A 20606-nucleotide genomic window follows, 5' to 3' on the forward strand; every position below is an offset into this window, starting at 1 on the left:
TACTGGTAAAATCACCTTCTACAATACCTGCACTATCGTGCCTTTCTTATTGACGAGCTAAACACAAGTCCTGAAGTATTCTCTCATCTGTCTGTCCAAGATCACTGAGAATATGGCATCTGCTCCAGTGAAGAATCAATTCACTGACACACAGATTGCTGGATGCCATTTCACTCTAAGTTATTCTGAAGGTGTCTGCAACAAACCAAATATATAGCCCATTGACCATAGCCATGAGGCTATAATTTCCTCTAGGTCAGAGACAAAGTCCGTAACAGAATCAGACCTAGAATTCTGGCCTTCTGAAGACCCATGTTGTGGACCCTGGTCTTCTCCTTCTGTTCATTCATTTGCATCCTCTGAGTCAGCACTGTGGTGGTTAGCTGACCCTTATTCCTGGGATCACTCATTGTTATTACCCCTGGCATTAGGACTCAGTAATACACTAAACTCTAACTTCTGGAATCATTACCATGTGATCGTGACATCACAGAAGCCCAACAGTTCCGTCTGCTGATTTTTCAAACCAAGCTGCAGAGTGGTAGTGGGGAAGACCTGAGAAAATGGTCTGCTCCATTGAGATCCAAGCAGCATTTATTCTCTCCTCCTTTGTGACCTTCTTCGTTGGACTCCTCATCTTATTCATATTCAGGCTAATTTGGAGGACCATTAAAAAATGGCAAAACATCAAGGGAACAGGAATTATCTTGGTCAGTTTCCTTATTTGGATCGCACTGTAAGAAGATCTAGACAGGTCTGGCAAGTGATTGTGTTTAGAAAACAATATAAGCTTCACTCAGCTTTCATGAGCTAGCAGAGCCAGCTCTAATTTGGTGCTGATCCTCCACTGGGGTGGAAAACAGGACAGCAGGTCACCATTCCAAAACCTGCAGGTACAGAGCTACGCCTCTCCTCCCACCACTCAGAGAAGCAAATGCTTTGAATGGCTGATGATGAATGGTAGCTCTGGAAACAGAGGTCGCTATTCTGAAAAAACGTCCACAAACAGTATGTCTATGTCACTATTTTGAATTTCAAAATGATGGTTGTGCTTGGTACTATGTATGAGGGAGGCAAAAATGAACATCAAGTCAAGCTTACTTTCACAAATCGTGCATTGTAGGATACAGATGCACTGACACAGGTAAACTGCCTTTCATAAACCATGTTAACCCAATACACTGAGTTCATACAGAAACCCATGCATACATGCACATGCCATACAGTCACAAATGCAGACACTTTTCACAAGCAAACAAGCTTTGCAAGGGTGGGTGGTGTTGAGCAACAGCTGGCAAATGATCATAATGAGAGTAATGGTATCGTACCCAGATAAGACTTTGCTTAAGAGCTTGAAATAAAACTCTCCAATGCTAGATAATGGCTGTTCTATTACCAGCGGTCAAAGGCAAAGGGCTTTATTATGCCCTGTGTGATTTGTTTCCAATTTTTTCCCCAAACTTTGTTTTTCTGATATTGTAATTTCCATAATAGAACAAATTTCACTTGTGCATTGTAATTGATACTGAAGAGTTGCTTAGAACATTTCTCTAAACGGCAGAGGCACCTCGGTGGCTCGGTCGTCCAACTGAGCATCCGACTTCAGCTCAGTTCATGATCTCACAGTTTGTGGGTTAGAGCCCTGCATTGGGCTCTGTGCTCACAGCTCACAGCCCGGAGTCTGCTTCAGATTCTGTGTCTCCCTCTCTCTCTCAAAAATAAATAAACATTAAAAAAATTCTCTTCATTGTAAACGTTGACATAAAATAACATAATTTGTAATAACTTGGCAACTTTCTAAGGTCATTGGCAATATCATAAAATGGAATTCAGGTTTCTTCATTTAAGATGTACCAATACTGAAGTCCAGACATTTTGTTGTTAAACAAGTTCCTTCTAATATTAATTATTTGTAAAGACTTTAAGCAGTGGCATAAAAAGTATGGAAAGAATTCTCAGGTGTACTTACTTCTTAACAAGACTGATGGAGTACACAAATGAGTAATGAGTGTGGCGAATCTGCCTTCCACCTTTTTTCTTTTCTCCCAATGCACAAATGAATTGGTAGATTCGTTAAATCTCCTTAGGCTTCTTCTCCAGGAAATATATCTTCTTCCCCTATTATATTTATTTTTGTGTGGTTACAAAATATGAGAACCCATTTGTCCTAAATATTTGCTGTATATTTCACTTCTTTTGGATGTAATTCATGTCTACCCTTCAGTCCAGAGGCGTCTTTTAATTTCTAATAGGAAGCAAATACAACAAAATGTAAAGAAGTAGGGTCCAAAGCAGCCAAAATACTATACTTTTATGGTTTTGAATCCTGAGGAGAGAATTTGATACAAGTTGAGTGACTTCTCAGCAACTTGTTGTATTTAAATGAGAGGTTTTCTCTAAGCCTTTGGGAAAATGGCCTAATGCAAAAAATGTCACAACTGTCAAAGTTATCTTAAAAGTTATTTGGAGTCATAGTTTTCTCCTTAAATGTGCATTTTTAAAAGGCTTACTACATTCATAAATATGATTTTATTATATCTTAGGGTCAATTTGTTTTCCCACAGAAGGCTCTAATTTCATAACGAAATTCAAAGGAGTGTTCCATATTAATGTTATATTGAATATTTTTTTGAAAAAAAAATCAATTCTCAGACAACATCTCAGGAATGCACATGAGTCATACGTATTAGAGGGCAAATCATTGATCAAGATATGGATTCTATCAAATAGTTATTTAATGAGACTTCTTTTCCTACCACTCAGAAATTATGAGTAGAAAAATTAAGCCATTTCAAAATCCTGGCTCCATATACAGTGAGTTTTTCCAAAAGTCAGAGGGTCAGCATGGTGTGATCAATCCTAGCTCACTTCTATCTTTCTGGTGGTAGCTTATCAACAGATAATGGGGACCAGTTCAGACTCCAGCCTCTCCTCATCCCCTGCTTATGTTTCCTTATCAATAGATAGTGGATTTAATCACACTTACTTTGTCTATCTCATAGGGTTACTATCAATTTTAAATATAATAATTAAGGCATTTTATAAACATGAGGAAGGATTATATCAGCAGGGTGTGATACCAGATAAGGAACTAAAAGCAACATAAAATTGTTGAAACTTTCCTTCTTTCTCAAAACAAAAATTAGGTACTTAAGTAATCACTAAAAATCAATTTATGATCTTTTTGTCTTTGTCCACGTATCTTGATAGAAAAGGGTAAGACACGTCCCCACAGCATTAAGAAGCATGCTACTCTCAATCCTGACCACTACGATAATGTCAGCTTGAAGGGTCTAGGACTGAGTGTATGTGAGGAAGGCATGGTGAGGACTTCAGAATTCATCATTAAAAAGCGGTGCAAAAGATGAATCAAATGCAAACCCAGTAAAATTCATTTCATGAAATGCTGAACAAGCAACTTCAGCGTTCTCTGGGTTGGACAAGGTGGAACGATTTCCAGCTTATTCCACAGCAGGAGGCTCCAACATACATAAAACAGATTACTTTCTCTGAGATTCAGCTCACTCTCAATTCTTTCCTCTTGTGTGTAGGAACTACTCTTGAGAAAAAGCACTGGTAATAAACATTTGAAAAGTCTCCACTTCCATGGAGTATTTCGGAATCGTATAGAAATGTTGCTTTCAGCACAGACCTTTGTGGGGCAAGTGTTGGTAAGTACATTTTCATGGTTAGCTTGCTAATGTACTTTAGCCATGAATGTAATTGTCAGTATATATAATTCTATCGCCCAGGTAAGCATCTGGTGTTCCCTGGTGGCTTTATCTAAAATATCACTGCCTCCCCACGGCCATCTCCCGTTGTCTACCTTCTCTTCCATTAGTCTTTTAATCTGAATATAATTACTTGGCATTGTATTTCCTATTGATCATCAGGGGATATGCTAGAAGAGAAGCTTTATTAGCACAAAGGTTGTGTTCCGTTTGTTGCCTCGAATGTAGACGGATGTCTGGCATAAATATGATGTTTGGTGGGTCATCTGGCCTGAAATGTGTAACCCCTCCTTTGATTCTAATAGCTTTTTTTCTTCCTTATACAAACTAGTCTTTTTGCCTCGTTATGATGGTATTTAGTGTTTTACTACCTGTCTTAATCTAGGTAATTCATACATGTTAAAACTTAATTCAGACATAATCTCATAGGGGAAATCTTACTTTATCTCCATAATAGGCTAAGAGTCCATCTCTAAGCTTCTATATATTCATTGCACACTGCTATTAAAATTACCTGTGCATATGCCTGTCTCTTCTAGTGTACTGTGAGCTCCTTAAGAGAACAGACTATGCCATGGAAATGCTTACATTCCATTGTCTGGAAACAGAAGACGCCCTATAAATGAATGAATTGATCTGAAATATTAGAAAATAGAATCTATAGTGTGAGGGTATGCTGCCATCAGATGGTGGTATGGTAGAGTAGATGTGAGCTAGAGATTATCCTCTGTTTTTTTTTGTAATTGGTGAAAACAGTGCTCTTTTCTGGTTAATGTTCATTCAGATAGAATTATTTTTAAAATTTATTAGGAAGTACATAATTTCTTCTGAATGTGGAATCATCTGAACATTCCTTTTTCTTTCTTCTAGTTTTGCTCCCTTTTCTGAAATCCCTATCAGTATGACCTGTTAGAGAAGGATTCTTTCTGATTATATCAGTGATTTCTTAGCTAGGATCTCTTCAAATGCTCAAATCATGTGTGACATATGAGGATAATATTGGGAATAACATATTAAAGGTCTCTGGGGTGAGGGAGAAGAGAACCTATACCATCCACCATATACGCATTGCATATGGGGAATGGGTGAGTAAGGAATGATCGATCATTGATTACATACCAATAAAAATTACTTCTTAAAATAATGGAAAAAAAATTTTTTTCAACTTGTTATAGCTGATGATTAAGTAGTTGGAACAACAGAAGTAAAGGTTAGAGAAAGGTTAGATTAGAATAAACACTCTAGGCATTGATTATTGAAAGGCATAATCGAGACCCTCAGTAGGGGTGCCAAGCAAGTATTCTATGAAAGGCTAAGAAGAGAACAAAAGAGCCTTTAGATCTCCTTTCCATCCTTCCATTCTTCCTTTCTTGGTAATTCTCTTACCCACTTCTTTCAATAGATATTGTTTGCCAACTACACACAAGGCTGACATTCTAGATATGGTGAAAACACAGACAAGAGTTTTGCACTCCCAGGACTTAAATTCTGGTGGGGAATAGAGATGACAAATATGTGCATAAACAAATAAGATAAAATTAATATGGTGATGAATGGTATTGGGATTATGACTGATGTGTTTGGGAGTCTTGGTGGAAATGGAGTTATTAGATCGTATCAGATACAGTGATCAGAGAAGAAATCTCTGAAAAGGTTTTGAGAAATTCTCTGAGACATGAAGAATCAAAATATAAAGCAATTAGGGGCGCCTGGGTGGCGCAGTCGGTTAAGCGTCCGACTTCAGCCAGGTCACGATCTCGCGGTCCGTGAGTTCGAGCCCCGCGTCGGGCTCTGGGCTGATGGCTCGGAGCCTGGAGCCTGTTTCCGATTCTGTGTCTCCCTCTCTCTCTGCCCCTCCCCCGTTCATGCTCTGTCTCTCTCTGTCCCAAAAATAAATAAACGTTGAAAAAAAAAAAATATAAAGCAATTAAAGGGTGGAGGAAACAAGGTTATCGACAGAGAGAACGGTTTATGGAAATAAAAAGTTCAGCTTACTGTAAATACCACAGTGGGACGTGCATGCTAGAGGTCATGGAGGGCAGAGGAGAATGAGGTCAGAGAGGAGACAGGAGAACCAAGCAATGCTTTGTACTTCATAGTAAGGAACTAGGCTATTCAAATGGAATGATTTTACTCTAATGCAAAGGGAAGTCATTGAGGGTTTTTTGAGCATGTGGTTGACATGGTCTAATTATGTTTTAAAAATTCAAGAGGCACTAAAGTTTAAAAATAAAGGAATTATCAAAGGTATACCAGGCAAGTGACAATAGAAATCGGGAGTATATTTTAATATCAGATAAGTTTGAATTCAAAGCAAGAAAACAATAAATGAAGCCAAGTAACCTGTCTTAGTCTCCTATGATCACTATGAGAAAGTACCACATGCTCAGTGGCTTAAACATCAGAAATTTTTGTCTCGAAATTCTGGTGGTGAGAAGTCTCAGGTCAAGGGTTGTTTGCATCTGAGGTTGTAAGAGAGAAGTGGCTCTATGCCTCACTCCTCGCTCTGCTGTTTGGTTAACAGTCCTTGGTGTTCCTTGGCTCATACATGCACCCACACCTTTGACCTTGTTTTCACATGGCATTCACATAATGTTTCCTCTATTCATGGCTGTGTCTAAATTTCCCTTTTCTAAGGACACCAGTCACATTGATTGAGACTCCATCCTCATAACCTTATCTTATCTTGAATACATCTGCAAAGACCCCATTTCCAAACAAGGTCACTTTAGGTGGGACTGAGGGTTAGGACTTCAACATATCCTTTGTGGGGGGTGGGGGGGGACACAATTCAACACACAACCTTCATAATGATAAATTAACAACCCTCAACCGAGATAGAACATCATGAATATCACCACACCAAAAATATGACTCTAAGATAATAAATAAATAAAAATTACAAGAAATAAAAAAGAAATATTAAAAACACATTGGTAGTAGGAGCTTTTAGTTCACCTTCCTCATATCAGGACTTCATAAATAGAAAAGAAATAATGTTAAAAAACAAAATTCAACCAAGTAAACTTGAAGATGTAATTGATTTTATTAACCAATTCATGAATTGAGCAGCATCCCATGTAACAAGCAGAGGGATGCTCCGAGGAGTTGTACAAAATGGAAGGTCTTCATAGGAAGGAGAGTGGGGCAAGGAAGTTATTAGTAAAAGAAAAGAAAAATTGTTTCAGGCAAGATCACCTTCCCTTAGGGGTTAGAGCAGGGGGTCTTACCATGCAGATTACCTCACTAGTGCTGGTCAGGAAATTCCAGACTGGTTTAATATTCCATTCCCTGGAATGGCTAAAACTGCTATTGGGTTAGGTATTAAGTCTTTACGGGTCTTAACAGAAGTGACTCCATTTTGCACCTGTTTGTTTTTAACAATAATAAGCATAAAGAAGACCAAAGTAACTTAATTAATAACAGAAAGCTGATTGAAATGATGAAACTCCATATGCTGAAAACAGAAATTAAACTTACAAGTGTCTATGAACTATTTATAAATATTCAGCATATTATCAGGCCACAAAAAAAGCCAGAATTTTGAAACTTACAAAGTACAGACAGCCAACATTAACTGAATACAGCACAATAAATAAATAAGAAAATAATAACCCAGAAAAAAAAGAAAGAAAAATGAAGATCTTACAGCTAACAATTGTTACATTTCCGTCTCTCAAAAGACGCTTAACTCTGAAAAATCAAAATAACACTTGTGGTATATTTAGATCATAAAAATAATGAAAACACCACATACCCCTTGCACCTAGAGTATAAGATGGGAGTGGTTCTGAGTTAAATGCCTAACAATAAAAACTTGATAAATAAAAATAATTAAAATCAATGAATCATCAATCTCAACAAGTTAGAGAAAGAAAACACATTAAATCTACACAGAATAAATATAAAAAGAGTCAGAAATTAATGAGTTATAAAACAGCTGATTATTTGAAGCAAACAATAAAAACGAGAAATCAATAGCTAGCCTCACCAAGGAAAAAAGAGGGGGGGGGTGGAAGCACAAATATATAAGAAATAAGACATTAAGTGAGGAATAAGTACATTGATAAGAAGGAAACTGAACGCTATGTAGGCAATTAAATTTGAAAACTGGATGATTCCTTAGGACAATATAAATTACCAAAACTTATCACAAAAGAAAGAAACGTAAACATCAAATATCTGGAAGAAACACAGATGCTGTCAAAGACCTGCATCACCACCACCACCACCACCACCCTTCTTCCCTCCATCTATGGGAGACCTAGATGATTTTAAGGTCTAGTCAACCAGATCTTCAAGGATGGATATCCCTAATGCAAATTAAGCAGTTCCAGGACACAGAAAAGAAAGAAAGAAAACATTCAATTTTCTTTTTCAATGAAGGCACAGTGTCTGTATCAAAACCCCTAAAGATAACAAGTAGAAAAAAAAAATCTACAGATTAATGTCCTTGATATTTAGAGGGAGGATACTTGGCCAACCACCCAGTGGAAGAACAAGAGGAAGGAGGAGGAAAAAGAGCAGAAGGTGAAAAAAAAAAAAAAGAGGAAAAGAAAGGAAAAGAAAAAGAAGAAAAATGAGGAGAAAAATTCCAATAGTCAAAAGGAGAAAATACAGTATCTTCAAAACAGGACACCTTCTAGAAATCCCTCTGTAGATTAAAACATGGCAAACTACTGATCAACACTGCAGCATCAACGGGCTTGTTGTTTTAGTCATCACAAAGTTTTTATGTTTTTACAACTATCTTTTCTTCTGCATTAAGTTTTTTTTTAATTTTTTAATGTTTATTCATTTTTGAGAGAGAGAGAGAGAGAGAGACAAAGCCTGAGCTGAGAGGGGCAGAGAGAGAGGGAGACACAAAATCCGAAGCAGGCTCCAGGTTCTGAGCTGTCAGCACAGAGCCTGACGCGGGGCTCGAACTCACAGACTGTGAAATCATGACCTGAGCCGAGTCAGACGCCCAACCCATTGAGCCACCCAGGAATAGTTTTAAATATAGTCCTATCCCTAAACAAGCTGTTCCTTTTTGAGTGGAAGTGGGCAGAGGGGTTGTGGCTAATTGTGTAATTGACTGCTTCTTTGTTGCTTAGATGGCTAGAACAGTTTAGAACTAAAAATGTGGCTTATCTTTAATAAGTGTGTCTATTTTTGACATCATTCTAGGCACCATTTTATGTGCACATTCTGTTATCCTGTTTTCCCTTGCTTCTATTTTTTCAGGCAATCTAGCACTTTATGTTTCTTTGTATTGTCTTAACTCCTTCCCAAAAATGTGTAATCTTTTCTGTGAATATGTAATCCCTTCTGTAAATGTGTAAATAAGCCCTTAACTAGATCAATAGTTGTCAATCTTAGTATACAGATGAGCAAAGTATATAAATGAGCAAAGAAAGCATCACCGTTTGTTTGGAAATGAGAAAAAAAATATTTAAAAAATGATGCTGGAAAAACTGACTAAAAACTTATTTCCCTGGGTTTTGCTCATTTTCATAATGCAGTAATAGTTCTTGGGGAAAAGAAACATAAAAATACTAGATCTGTTTCTTCATACATTGTATCCATTGTTTATGTTACAAAAATAAAGTTTAAAAATCTTTCCCACCACCTTGAGATGAGTTGTATCTTTATGTTTTATTTTGCATTTCATTATTTCATATTTTATATTTAATATACCATCAAGCATCAGGCACCTATTTTGTATGAGACTATAGTTTAGAGATCTTTATCATATGAATAGAGAAAAGACTGACAGGAAGTACCACACAATATTCACACTGATTATTTGTGCATGGTTACATTGTTTGCCTTTTTATGCACATGGCACATTATTCAAAAAATACCAAAGGGTGCAGAAGTGAAAACTTAATTTCTTCCTTACCCCTATCTCCGTCCACTGCTACGAGCTTCTTCCTTCAAACTTGAAGATTCTCAGTAACATTGTCAGATATATTTTCTTTGGGTGTTTCAGTGACTTAAAACAACTTTTCTCCTCCATGAGTTGTATCTCTAAAATTTAAATTTTGAAATAAAAGAAGCTGTTATTCTTGTGGCAGTCCTTTGTGAAGACTAGTAAAATGAATAGCAGCCAGCGAAGGCAAAATGAGATGTGAATTCAGGTTAGTGTGTTGATCTCTTGTGTCTTTAAATTGGAATACAGCCTGAGCAAGAGGGATAGGAGTTTCCAAAAGACTTCTAAAGGGCCAGCTTTGTTCTAGATCAATTCTCCCAATTCTCTTCTTTGGGTGCTAGTTCCTAAAATGGATTTACCTTAGGACTTCTCACACCAGTTCTCCTCTCCATCACTCTTTTAAAATCCATTTTGCAAAACAGAGGTATTACCATTACCTCTTTTTGATAAATGAAGAATCTGATGCATAGAGAAATAAAAGGTAAAAATTATAAAATGGGAATGAGAAATACTATCGATGGGTAATTTCAATGAATAATTGTGTTAATATATGAGAATGGACTAACATATAATAATTACAAGACTCACTAGTTAATAATATACACGTATGCCTAGCGTATAATACATATATAGGTGGAACTATTATTAATATTTTTATAAACAATACTCAGCACTTGTCTCTATAAACAAAAAAATGATTAAAATTGAGGTTGAACCCTTTCTCATTTTAGCAACAAGTAATATCTTTAATTAATTGAAAAAAATCTACCTCATTTGGATAAACTTTCCATGCAGTATTTACCATAATTTGTAGTATAGTTACATTGCTTTCATCAGGTGTGTCTAAACAATATGATAATTCAATGTGGAAGACAGTAAAAAACACATTTAGAGAAAGGGGTCAGAAAATTTAGATGTCCTTTTAGTTTCTTGCACCTATCTTGAGATTACAAACCTGTTCTAGGTGTTAAACAGTAATTACCGAATCAACATGATAATATACATTATAAAGCATGATCATGTTATGCTAAGCAGTAAATACTGAATCAACATGATATACATTATAAAGGTGTTAAGCAGTAATTACTGAATCAATATGATAATATACATCATAAAGCATGATAATCCTAAACCCAGGTTTTTGCCAGTTGTCCTGGTGTACCTGCTTATAGGATCGCTTTCATTCTTAAAAGTTTACACACTTGGTATGATAAATAATACAGTCTCTTTAGTTTTAAATGAAAAGTTTTGTTTTTTTTTTTTGAAGCCAGAGGTCATTTTCCAAGGAAAAGGAGCCAGTAGAAGGAATGAAAGTTTGAAGGTCTCCTTGACTGCTGTAAGGACCAAAGTCCACTCCTGGTTAGAAAGAACACTTTTCTTTTCTCTCTATCCCTAATCCACACCATTCCTCTTCCATGATGGGCCATGTTCCTCTCCTTTGGTTTTATTTAGCTTTGCTGGGGACTTTTATATTTCATACACATTTGCATATATAATTAATATCTTTTTTATCCTTCTTAATTTCAATATCCCATTTTTCCCATTTGTTTAATTTCATTTCCCACCCCCCCCCCCCAGTCAGTTTTAATAAATGAGGACACTACCTAACAGGGTACCCTACCTGTTCAGGGTGAGAATTTTTTAATAAACCTTTTCTGCTCCCAAATCTGCGTCTTTTCCTATCATCCAAAAGTCCACCTGAAGCTCAGGGAAGAGTTGACTGGATGGACTCTGAGTTTATTGGGAGAAATCCCCTCAACGACATGTTTCTCCTTTGCGAGACTTGAGTCAGGGAGAGCAAGTTCAAGCCCCAAAAGAAGGCTTAAGGAGCAATCAACACGCTGCTGCGCCTTGTGAAGCTTGCTCTTAAAAGGAACATCCTCAAGCTGCAGGTTATTTCTCCACGTGGCAGAGGGCCCAGGGCTCCTCCTGGGGCCTCTACCCGCCCTCTACCAGCAGCGGTTTCGGGCCAGGGTGTGCCGCTGGCCTCCACCATCCCAGGTTGCTCATGCTTCCTTCTAATCACCTGCCTTGGTTGTGGAGAGCCGCCAGCAGCTGGCGCAACAGCTTCTCAGGCCCCCTCCCTCCGCTGAAGCTGCTTCTCCCAGCACGCCGGAACAGGAAGACGGGCCGCACTTGGGTCAGCTGCCCGCGCAGGGACCAGGTAGAAAAGGCCACCCTCGAGGATGGGGACCGCCCCCACAGGCTTGGGGATTTCCAGGATCTGGTGGAAGGCGGCCTAGGACTTATGTTCAATGGTCAGCTGTCCCTCTGCAGAAGCAGCACGGCACAGCTCAATCTTCTCTCTTCGCACAGCTCCATCGTTAGGGGTCTGGCCACAGGACTTGTTTCCTCGTGTTCGTCAGTTTACTGGTCACTGGGTCTCCCAGCACAGAGTTTATTTTCGCTGTTGGGCCACTCTGATGAGCTGAGTCTTCCTGCGCTGGTCTCATACCTCCTCCTCAGTCAGCTTTGCCCAAGGTTTGCGATAATATTCCCCGTCCATCAGGGAAGCCCGGTATTTGAAACCACTACGTCTGCGCGCACCCCCGGGGCCCAGCCTGGAAGCTGCAGGACGGCACTGCGCATGCCGGCCCGGGGTCCCACTGCGCTTGCGCAGCCTGCCACGCGGCACGCACGCGCTCTGGGCCGGCCCAGTGTCTCCGCTTTCTTGGGTGGTATTTGTTTTACAAAAAATTTTCCTATGAGTTCTTTCTTAGCCATGTCTCATAGATTTTAGCAAGTAGTATTATGATTTTTATGAATGCCTAATTTGTCATAAGTTGTTTGAAATTTTAATTTTGATTTCTTGTTTGAGTCATCATCCATTTAGAGGAATGCTGTATGTATAAGCTTTTATTTCCTTGGGATAGAGTGGCTATCTTTTCCACTTTGGTAAAATTTATGGTCCAAGAATACTACTGCCTTTATGATTTCTGGCTTATGAAATTTATGGGGAAATGCACTGTCGCCTAGTGCATGTTCAATTTTTATTACTACTTAATGGACTTTTGAAAGAATATGTATTATGTTTGATATAGAAGCACTATTAATTGTGTTATATGTGTTTTCCATACCTCTTAATTATTTGCTGACTGAAAGGGACATGCCAAACATTTTTATTTATGATTTTGTAGTTTTATTGAATATCTTGTAGTTCTATAGAATATATTCATCTTGCATTTCTAACCCATTTTAAATTATATATTTTATATAATATCAATTAGTGCATAAAATTATCTTTTAAGTCTTTGCTTGATTGTGCCTTTTATCTATATGAAATATTCATGGTTCTCACATTTAGTGTTTTGGGTTTTGTTTTGTTTTTGGCTTGAATATTTTTGAATACTTTGCCTTCATTTTATTCATACTTGATTGGGATGTCTTTGCCCAGCTATCTGTCAGTCTTTTTCTCTAATTTCCTGTTAACTGTGTCTCTGTAAATAACATGGAGCTGGATTTTTGTTCTCTTATTGATTTAAGAATCCATTTATTTGTTGATTTATCAGAGGAATTTAATTATTCTCCTTTATGGTAATTTGTTTTATTGGTCTTCATAATACTTAGAGATTGAATTTGCTACATAATAGAATATCTAAATATCAGTGGATTAAAAAAAAACAAATGGTAGATAAGTTAGCAAAGAAAAGGAAAATGGGTGTTAGGCAGGTAAGAGCTCTGTCCCAGCCTTGGTTTCTTATCTTACTAGAGAGGCCAGAGATACCTCGTGACTGAATTTTGAGAGACCTGGACTCAGACACGGGCTCCTCCACTTCCTATTGTGTAATCCTGGGCAAATTAATTTTTCTAAATTAGATTTCAGTCATACAATATGAATAACCTCCTTTAAAGTATTGTAGGGGGACGTATATGATAATAAATATAAACCATTCAGGGTATACTGAGCATTGACCATTGGCTGACATTTTTGTTTATTACATATTTTGTATAATTCCTTTTTTAATAGGATATCACGGACACACTAGGTTAAACCAAGTTCAGAACAGACTTCCCATTCCATATTTCCTCTGTGTATCTCCACATGTTTTTTATTTATATGAAATTTATTGTCAAATTGGTTTCCATACAACACCCAGTGCTCATCCCAACAGGTGCCCTCCTCAATGCCCATCACCCACCCTCCTCTCCCTCCCACCCCCCATCAAGCCTCAGTTTGTTCTCAGTTTTTAAGAGTCTCTTATGGTTTGCTTCCTTCCCTCTCTGTAACTTTTTCCCCCCTTCCCCTCCCCCATGGTCTTCTGTTAAGTTTCTCAGGATCCACATAAGAGTGAAAACGTGGTATCTGTCTTTCTCTGTATGGCTTATTTCACTTAGCATAACACTCTCCAGTTCCATCCATGTTGCTACAAAAGGCCATATTTCATTCTTTCTCATTGCCGAGTAGTATTCCATTGTGTTTATAAACCACAACTTCTTTATCCATTCATCAGTTGATGGACATTTAGGCTCTTTCCATAATTTGTCTCAACATGTTTTATGTCTGTATCCTCCATGTGCAGGAGATCTTTGTTTTTTTCCATCATACCACCTGTCCTTCCTTCCAGAAATTGTGAATGAATCGGAACATTCAGTTCCAGATTGCTGTTGTGGCTTTTTGTTTGCTTGTTTTTAGCACTATATGTCTGGTAAGATTTTTTTTTTTTAATATTTGCTTTAGAGCTAAAAATTAACTTTACCAGTTTCATTAGGTACTTTTTTTTAATGTTAACATGTTTTATCTTTCTGAATGTTTTCTTTTCCTTGAGTGTTTCCCATTTTCATTTGCAAGGGAAAGTGTGGGTGGTATACTTTCATACCTTGAATGTCACACAAAAATAGTTTTTTCCTTGCTCTCGTGAGTGAACACCAGTTTTCTTGGGTGTAGGATTTTTGGCTTTCAGTCCTTTTTCCTAAAATTTCTATAAATGCTATTCCAGTATCTTCTAGCACTGAAGGCTACCTGCTAGATACAAAGCTCAGGTCTCTCAGCTCCATATCTACCCTGTGCCCTCTGCTTTGTGATGTGAGGCCAGGCCTCAGTTATTACATGTGTCCTTTGTCAGCTTGCTTGTGCTCATAGTTGAGCTCTGCCAACAAGGGTGTGAGAGGAGACAGAAAGCCTAGGGATGGATGTTTTGCATCTGTTTTTTTCTCAGCCTCACTCAGGCAGTAGCTTTTCACTCTGGTAGCACTCCGTGGTTCTGGTTTCCAGTTTTTCCAACACTGTCAAAAGCAGGCTCACATCATCTCCTCCTCAGAGGTGCCATCACCAGCCAGGCCAGCTAGGACCCCTCCTCCAAGGTCTGCAACTCAATTCCAAAGGGCACCTCTTTTAAGATCTAATGTTGATAATGCTGACCTCTTTTTCCTTTTTTGTTGGTAACTTTTTCAGTTAAGTTCTGTATTTTGAGATCATTGGCGAATCACATGCAGTTGAAAGAAATAAGATAGAGAGAGCCCAGTTACCCTTTACCCAATTTCCCCCAATGGTTGTATCTCACAAAACTACAGTGTAATGACAGCCAGGATATTGACATTGATATAGGCAAGCTACAAAACATTTCCATAACAAAGATCCCTCATGTTTTTGGTTTTGTTTTTTGTTTTGTTTTGTTTTTACAGCCAGATCCACTTCCTTCCCATCTTAACACTCTTCAACCATGGCAACCAACAGTCTGTCTTATATTTGTTACTTTTGTGATTTTTTTTTTGTGAGTTGATTCATCCTTTTATTTTTTATTTTTATTTTATTTAAATTCAAGTCAGCAGTGATACAGTATAGTCTTGGCTTCAGGAATAGAACCCAGTGATTCATCTCTTATATATGATACCCAGTGCTCATCCCCAAAAGTGCCTTCCTTAATGCACATCACTCATTTAACCCCTTTTTGTTGATCTCCCAGACAACCCTCAGGGTGCAGCTTCTTTCAGTTACTACCTCCCTATAACTCCCATATTGTCCTTCTACCTTTCCCATCCTCCGGTGCTGTTTATTAGATTTTTAGAATCCCACTAGGAACACTAATTGTAATTTGACCAAGTTTAATTACATGTTCTGTATTAGTGTTTTCATAGGAGGTCATTTCATCTCTTTCCTCTGCTTGATCCTCCTATTTTCTTACACTTCCCACATAACTGGCATTTTCTATTGTCTGCTAATACTCATTCATGAAGATTTAGAGAATTCAGTGTCCCTCGTTTACTGTGTTGGCTGTTACTTGTGTTCTCTAGGTACACAAAACTATCTACCAAATAAATTGGCGGTTTTAAGCCCCACTGTGGAAATCAGTCTCAATTTACTGTGTGTTTTCCCACACAGACAAACATGGGAGATCATGCTGTGGCCAGCAATTCTGCAAACAAAGCTTTCTCTGGAACAGGTCTCACATTTTTCTCTGACTGCTTTCCCGGATGCTTCTGGGAAAAAAATAGTGTTGCCGCTGCTAGCCAAGAGATTCCCCAGCAGTGGTGGTGTGGCTTCAGAGTCTCCTCCGGGCCTCTCTGGCTTTGTGGCTTCACGTTTAGTCTGTGGGCTCAAGTGGAGGGCTTTCCACCCCACAAACAACCAATGCTTCCAGATTTTGCCCCTCCAACCCAAGAAAAATTTACACATCCCCTCGGAAATCCCTCCTAATATCTGTCTGACTCGGTGAACAGTGTTCACAGGATGTTAGCTCCCAGTGCCTACTTTTGGTTGGGTATACATTTTCCTGTTTGTTATATATTATTTCTGGATAATATTTTTTAGGTTTGTGGCATGAGGTTGGTATTTTTCTTAGTCTCAATGAAACTAACATTTTCTCTTTTGGGGTGGGAGGGCGGTTAATTTCTGCGGTTTAGAGGATTGTAAACATACGGCCTGTCGTCATCTTTCTGGAAGCTTTGCAATATATGATTTATACTTGAAAAATCACTAAAGAGATTTAGTGAAAGAGAAAAAAATCATGCGTAAAGACAAGAAAAAGATTTCGTGGAAGCTATTAATCGTTATCAATACCCTGAGATAAATGTATATAATCTCCCAATATCCGCTCCCAACATCTTTTCTGAGCCTCAGAATACATTTCTAACTGCTGTTAAACCCACAGACTTAGTAATATCTCCATCAACACCTAATGTAAATGTTAAAATGGAGCTTATAGTCAATGGTGAGACCCCAAGGAAATAGATGCCAGTAACTCCCAGGTATTAAATAAGCTGCAATATTGTCACTTACAAAGCCATTGGAAGAAAACCATTTGAAGCTCTTGGCTCTTACCCAATGACATGTAAATTATGGTAAGTTAGTCTTTATATGTTTTGGATACTAACCCTTTATCAGATATGTCATCTGCAGATATTTTCGCCCATTCTTCAGGTTGCCTTTTAGTTTTGTTGATTGTGTCCTTCACTGTGCAGAAACTTTATTTTCATGAATTCTTAATAGTTTATTTTTGCTTTTGTTTTCCTTGCTTCAGGAGACATACATGGTAAGAAGTTGCTATGGTTGATGTCAAAGGGTCACTGCCTGTGTTCTGTGCTAGGATTTTGATGATTTCAAGTCTGACATTTAGGTCTTTAATCCATTTTTAATTTATTTTTGTATATGATGAAAGAAAGGGTTCTAGTTTCATTCCTTTGCATGTTGCCGTCCAGTTTTCCCAACATCATTTGTTGAAGAGACTCTTTTTCCATTGGATATTTTTTCCTGCTTTGTAGGAGGTTAATTGGCCACACAGTTGTGGGTTCATTGCTGGGTTTTCTGTTCTGTTCCATTGATCTCTGTGTGCACTTTTCTGTCCGTACCATACTGTTTTGGTCACTACAACTTTGTAATATAACTTGAAGTCTGGAATTGTGATGTCTCCAGCTTTGCTTTCCTTTTTCAAGGTTTCTTTGGTTATTTGGGGGTCTTTTTTGGTTCCACACAAATTTGAGGATTGTTCATTTCTGCAAAAAATGCTGTTGTTCTTTTGATAGGGATTCCATTAAATGTGTAGATTTCTTTGGGTAGTATAGACATTTTAATAATATTTATTCTTCCAATCCATGAGCATGGAATATTTTTCCATTTCTTTGTGTTGTCTTTAATTTCTTTCATTAGTGTTTTATAGTTTTACTCAGTACAGGTCTTTCACCTCTGGTTAGGTTTGTTTTGGGTGAAATTGAAATTATTATTGGTTCATTAATTTCTCTTTCTGCTGTTTCGCTATTGGTGTATAGAAATGCAATAGATTTTTGTATGTTGATTTTGAATTCTGTGATTTCACTGAATTCATGTATGTATCAGTTTTGGCAGATTTTTGGTGGCATCTTTTGGGTTTTCTATATAGAATATCATGTTATCTATAAATAGTGAAAGTTTGACCTCTTTCTTGCCTATTTGGATACCTTTTATTTCTTTTTGTTGTCTGATTGCTAGGACTTCCAGTACTATTTTAAATAACAGTGGTGAGAGTAGACATCTCTGTCTTATTCCTGACTGTAGAAGAAAAGCTTTCAGTTTTTCCCACTAAGGATGATATTAACTGTGGGTTTTTCATATTTGGCCTTTATTGTGTTGAGGTATATTCCCTCTAAACCTAATTTGTTGAGGGTTGAACGGATGTTGTACTTTGTCAGATGCTTTTTCTACATCTATTGAAATGATCATATGGTTCTTATCCCTTCTTTTATTAATGTGGTGTATCATGTTGATCGATTTGTAAATATTGAACCACCCTTGCAACCCTGGAATAAATCCCTCTTGTTTTTAATTTTTTTTTAATGTTTATTTATTTTTGAGAGACAGAGAGAGACAGACAGACCACAAGCTGGGGAGGGGCAGAGAGAGAGAGGGAGACACAGAATCCCAAGCAGGCTCCAGGCTCTGAGCTGTCAGCACAGAGCCGGATGTGGGGCTTGAACTCACGAACCGTGAGATCATGACCTGAGCCGGAGTCAGATGCTTAACCGACTGAGCCACCCAGGTGCCCCTGGAATAAATCTCCTTTGATCATGGTAAATGATTTAAGGAATTTATAAAACTCAACACCCAAAAAACAAATAATCCAATTAAAATGTGTAGAAGACATGAATAGACGTTTTCCCAAAGAAGACATCCAGATGACCAAGAGACACATTAAAAGATGCTCAACATAACTCATGATCAGGGAAATACAAATCAAAACTGTAAAGAAATATCACCTCACACCTGTCAGAATGGCCAAAATCAACAACACAGGAAACAACAGGTGTTGGCAAGGGTGTGGAGAAAGGGGAACCCTCCTGCACTGTTGGTGGGAGTGCAAACTGGAGCAGCCACTCTGGAAAACAATATGGAGTTTCCTCAGAAAGTTGAAAATAGAACTGCCCTATGATTTAGCAATTGCGCTACTAGGTATTTACCCAAAGAATACTAATTCAAAGGGATATATGCAACCTGATGTTTATAGCAGCATTATCTACGATAGTCAAATTATGGTAACAGCCCAAGTGCCCATTGACTGATGAATGGATAAAGAAGGTGTATTGTGTATATATATATATATATATATATATATATATATACACAATGGAATACTTGTCAGCCATTAAAAAGACTGAAATCTTGCCATTTGAAACAACGTGGATGGAACTAGAGGGTATTATGTTAAGCATGATCAGTCAGAGAAAGACACTGTATGATTTCACTCGTGGAATTTAAGAAACAAAATAGATGAGCAAAGGAAAAAAGGGAGTCAAACCAAAAAACAAAAAATTTTTTTAATAAAGTGTATGTATTTATCTTGAGAGAGAGCAAGAGAGCGAGCACAAATGGGGAGAGGGGCAAAGAGAGAGAAGAGAGGGAAACCCAATCAGGCTCCGCACTGTCCGCACAGAGCCCAACACAGGGCTTAAGCTCACAAACTGTGAGATCATGACCTGAGCCCAAATCAAGAGTCAGATGTTTAACCTATTGAGTCACCCAGGCGCCCCACAAACTTTTAACTATAGAGAACAAACTGATGTTTACCACAGGGGAGATAGGTAGGGACATGGGTAAAATAGGTGACGGGGATTAAGGAGGACACTTCTGATGAGCACCAGGTGATGTATGGAAGTGTTGAATCAAGATATTGTACACTTGAAAACAGTATAACAACTTTAAAAAGTTAAGGTAAGTTGGAAATAGCAGAGGGTTTTTGGAACAAGTTCTGTTGTAGCAGAGGTATGGGAGTGTTTCCCTCTCACATCAAGCCTAAGGAAAGGCTTAAGAGGAAACACTTAGAATTTTCAGTCTGCATCTCTGGGAACTGTGAGGACACAGAGGACTGACATCTGGTTCGTTTGTGGAGAGGCGCTGTTGTTGGGCTAGCTGCTCTATGGAGGAGAAGTTGTCACACTGAAGATAGTCTGTCCTTTTACTATTTGTTGGGACAAAGAATGGTTGAGCTGTTCCACCTGCCAGATAGGGGTCACATGTGAGAGTCTTCTCTTGCCTGCTCAACTAGGCATCTGGAAGGGTAGGAATTCCAACAAAATAAAGGCATGTGAGATGTACTGAGAAAAGAATTGTGAGCAACCAGTTCAAGAACATGCTTCCACCCAATTTAAGGGAATCACAAAGGGGACCCTTAGTGATTAAATATTATCCAGACTGCAACCCTTCTGCCCTTTCCCCTTGCATTTCTGATCCCCTTTATTTTCTTTAACTTTATTTTCTTAGTGTGTAACTTCTAACATACCATGTAAGTTACAGATTAGTCATCTTTTCTTTTAATGTTTATTTCTGAGACAGAGACAGAGCATGAGTGGGGGAGGGGCAGAGAGAGGGAGACACAGAATCAGAAGCAGGCTCCAGGCTCCGAGCTGTCAGCACAGAGCCCGACATGGGGCTGGAACTCACAGACCACGAGATCATGACCTGAGCTGAAATTGGATGCTCAACGAACTGAGCCACCCAGGCACCCTGTAGTCATCTTTGTATTTTCTAGATGCTAAGATCCAAAAAGGCAGGGATC

At 38.2% G+C, this 20606-nt stretch overlaps 1 protein-coding gene across 1 annotated transcript in view; it reads left to right on the plus strand.

Moving 5' to 3' along the window:
* The first annotated feature begins 522 nt into the window (after nucleotides 1–522).
* KCNU1 (potassium calcium-activated channel subfamily U member 1) overlaps nucleotides 523–20606 on the plus strand; it is a 150263-nt gene continuing 130179 nt past the window's right edge. Inside the window, exons 1-2 of the mRNA XM_047090423.1 lie at nucleotides 523–710; nucleotides 3552–3671. Coding sequence (XP_046946379.1) covers nucleotides 564–710; nucleotides 3552–3671 — 267 coding nt within the window. The 5' untranslated portion in view covers nucleotides 523–563. The remainder of the gene's footprint in view (nucleotides 711–3551; nucleotides 3672–20606) is intronic.

This window comes from Lynx rufus, unplaced genomic scaffold (assembly GCF_022079265.1).
Source record: "Lynx rufus isolate CCGP_SWC_20201006 ecotype Redwood Valley unplaced genomic scaffold, mLynRuf1.p SCAF_3, whole genome shotgun sequence".
Taxonomy (NCBI): domain Eukaryota; kingdom Metazoa; phylum Chordata; class Mammalia; order Carnivora; family Felidae; genus Lynx; species Lynx rufus.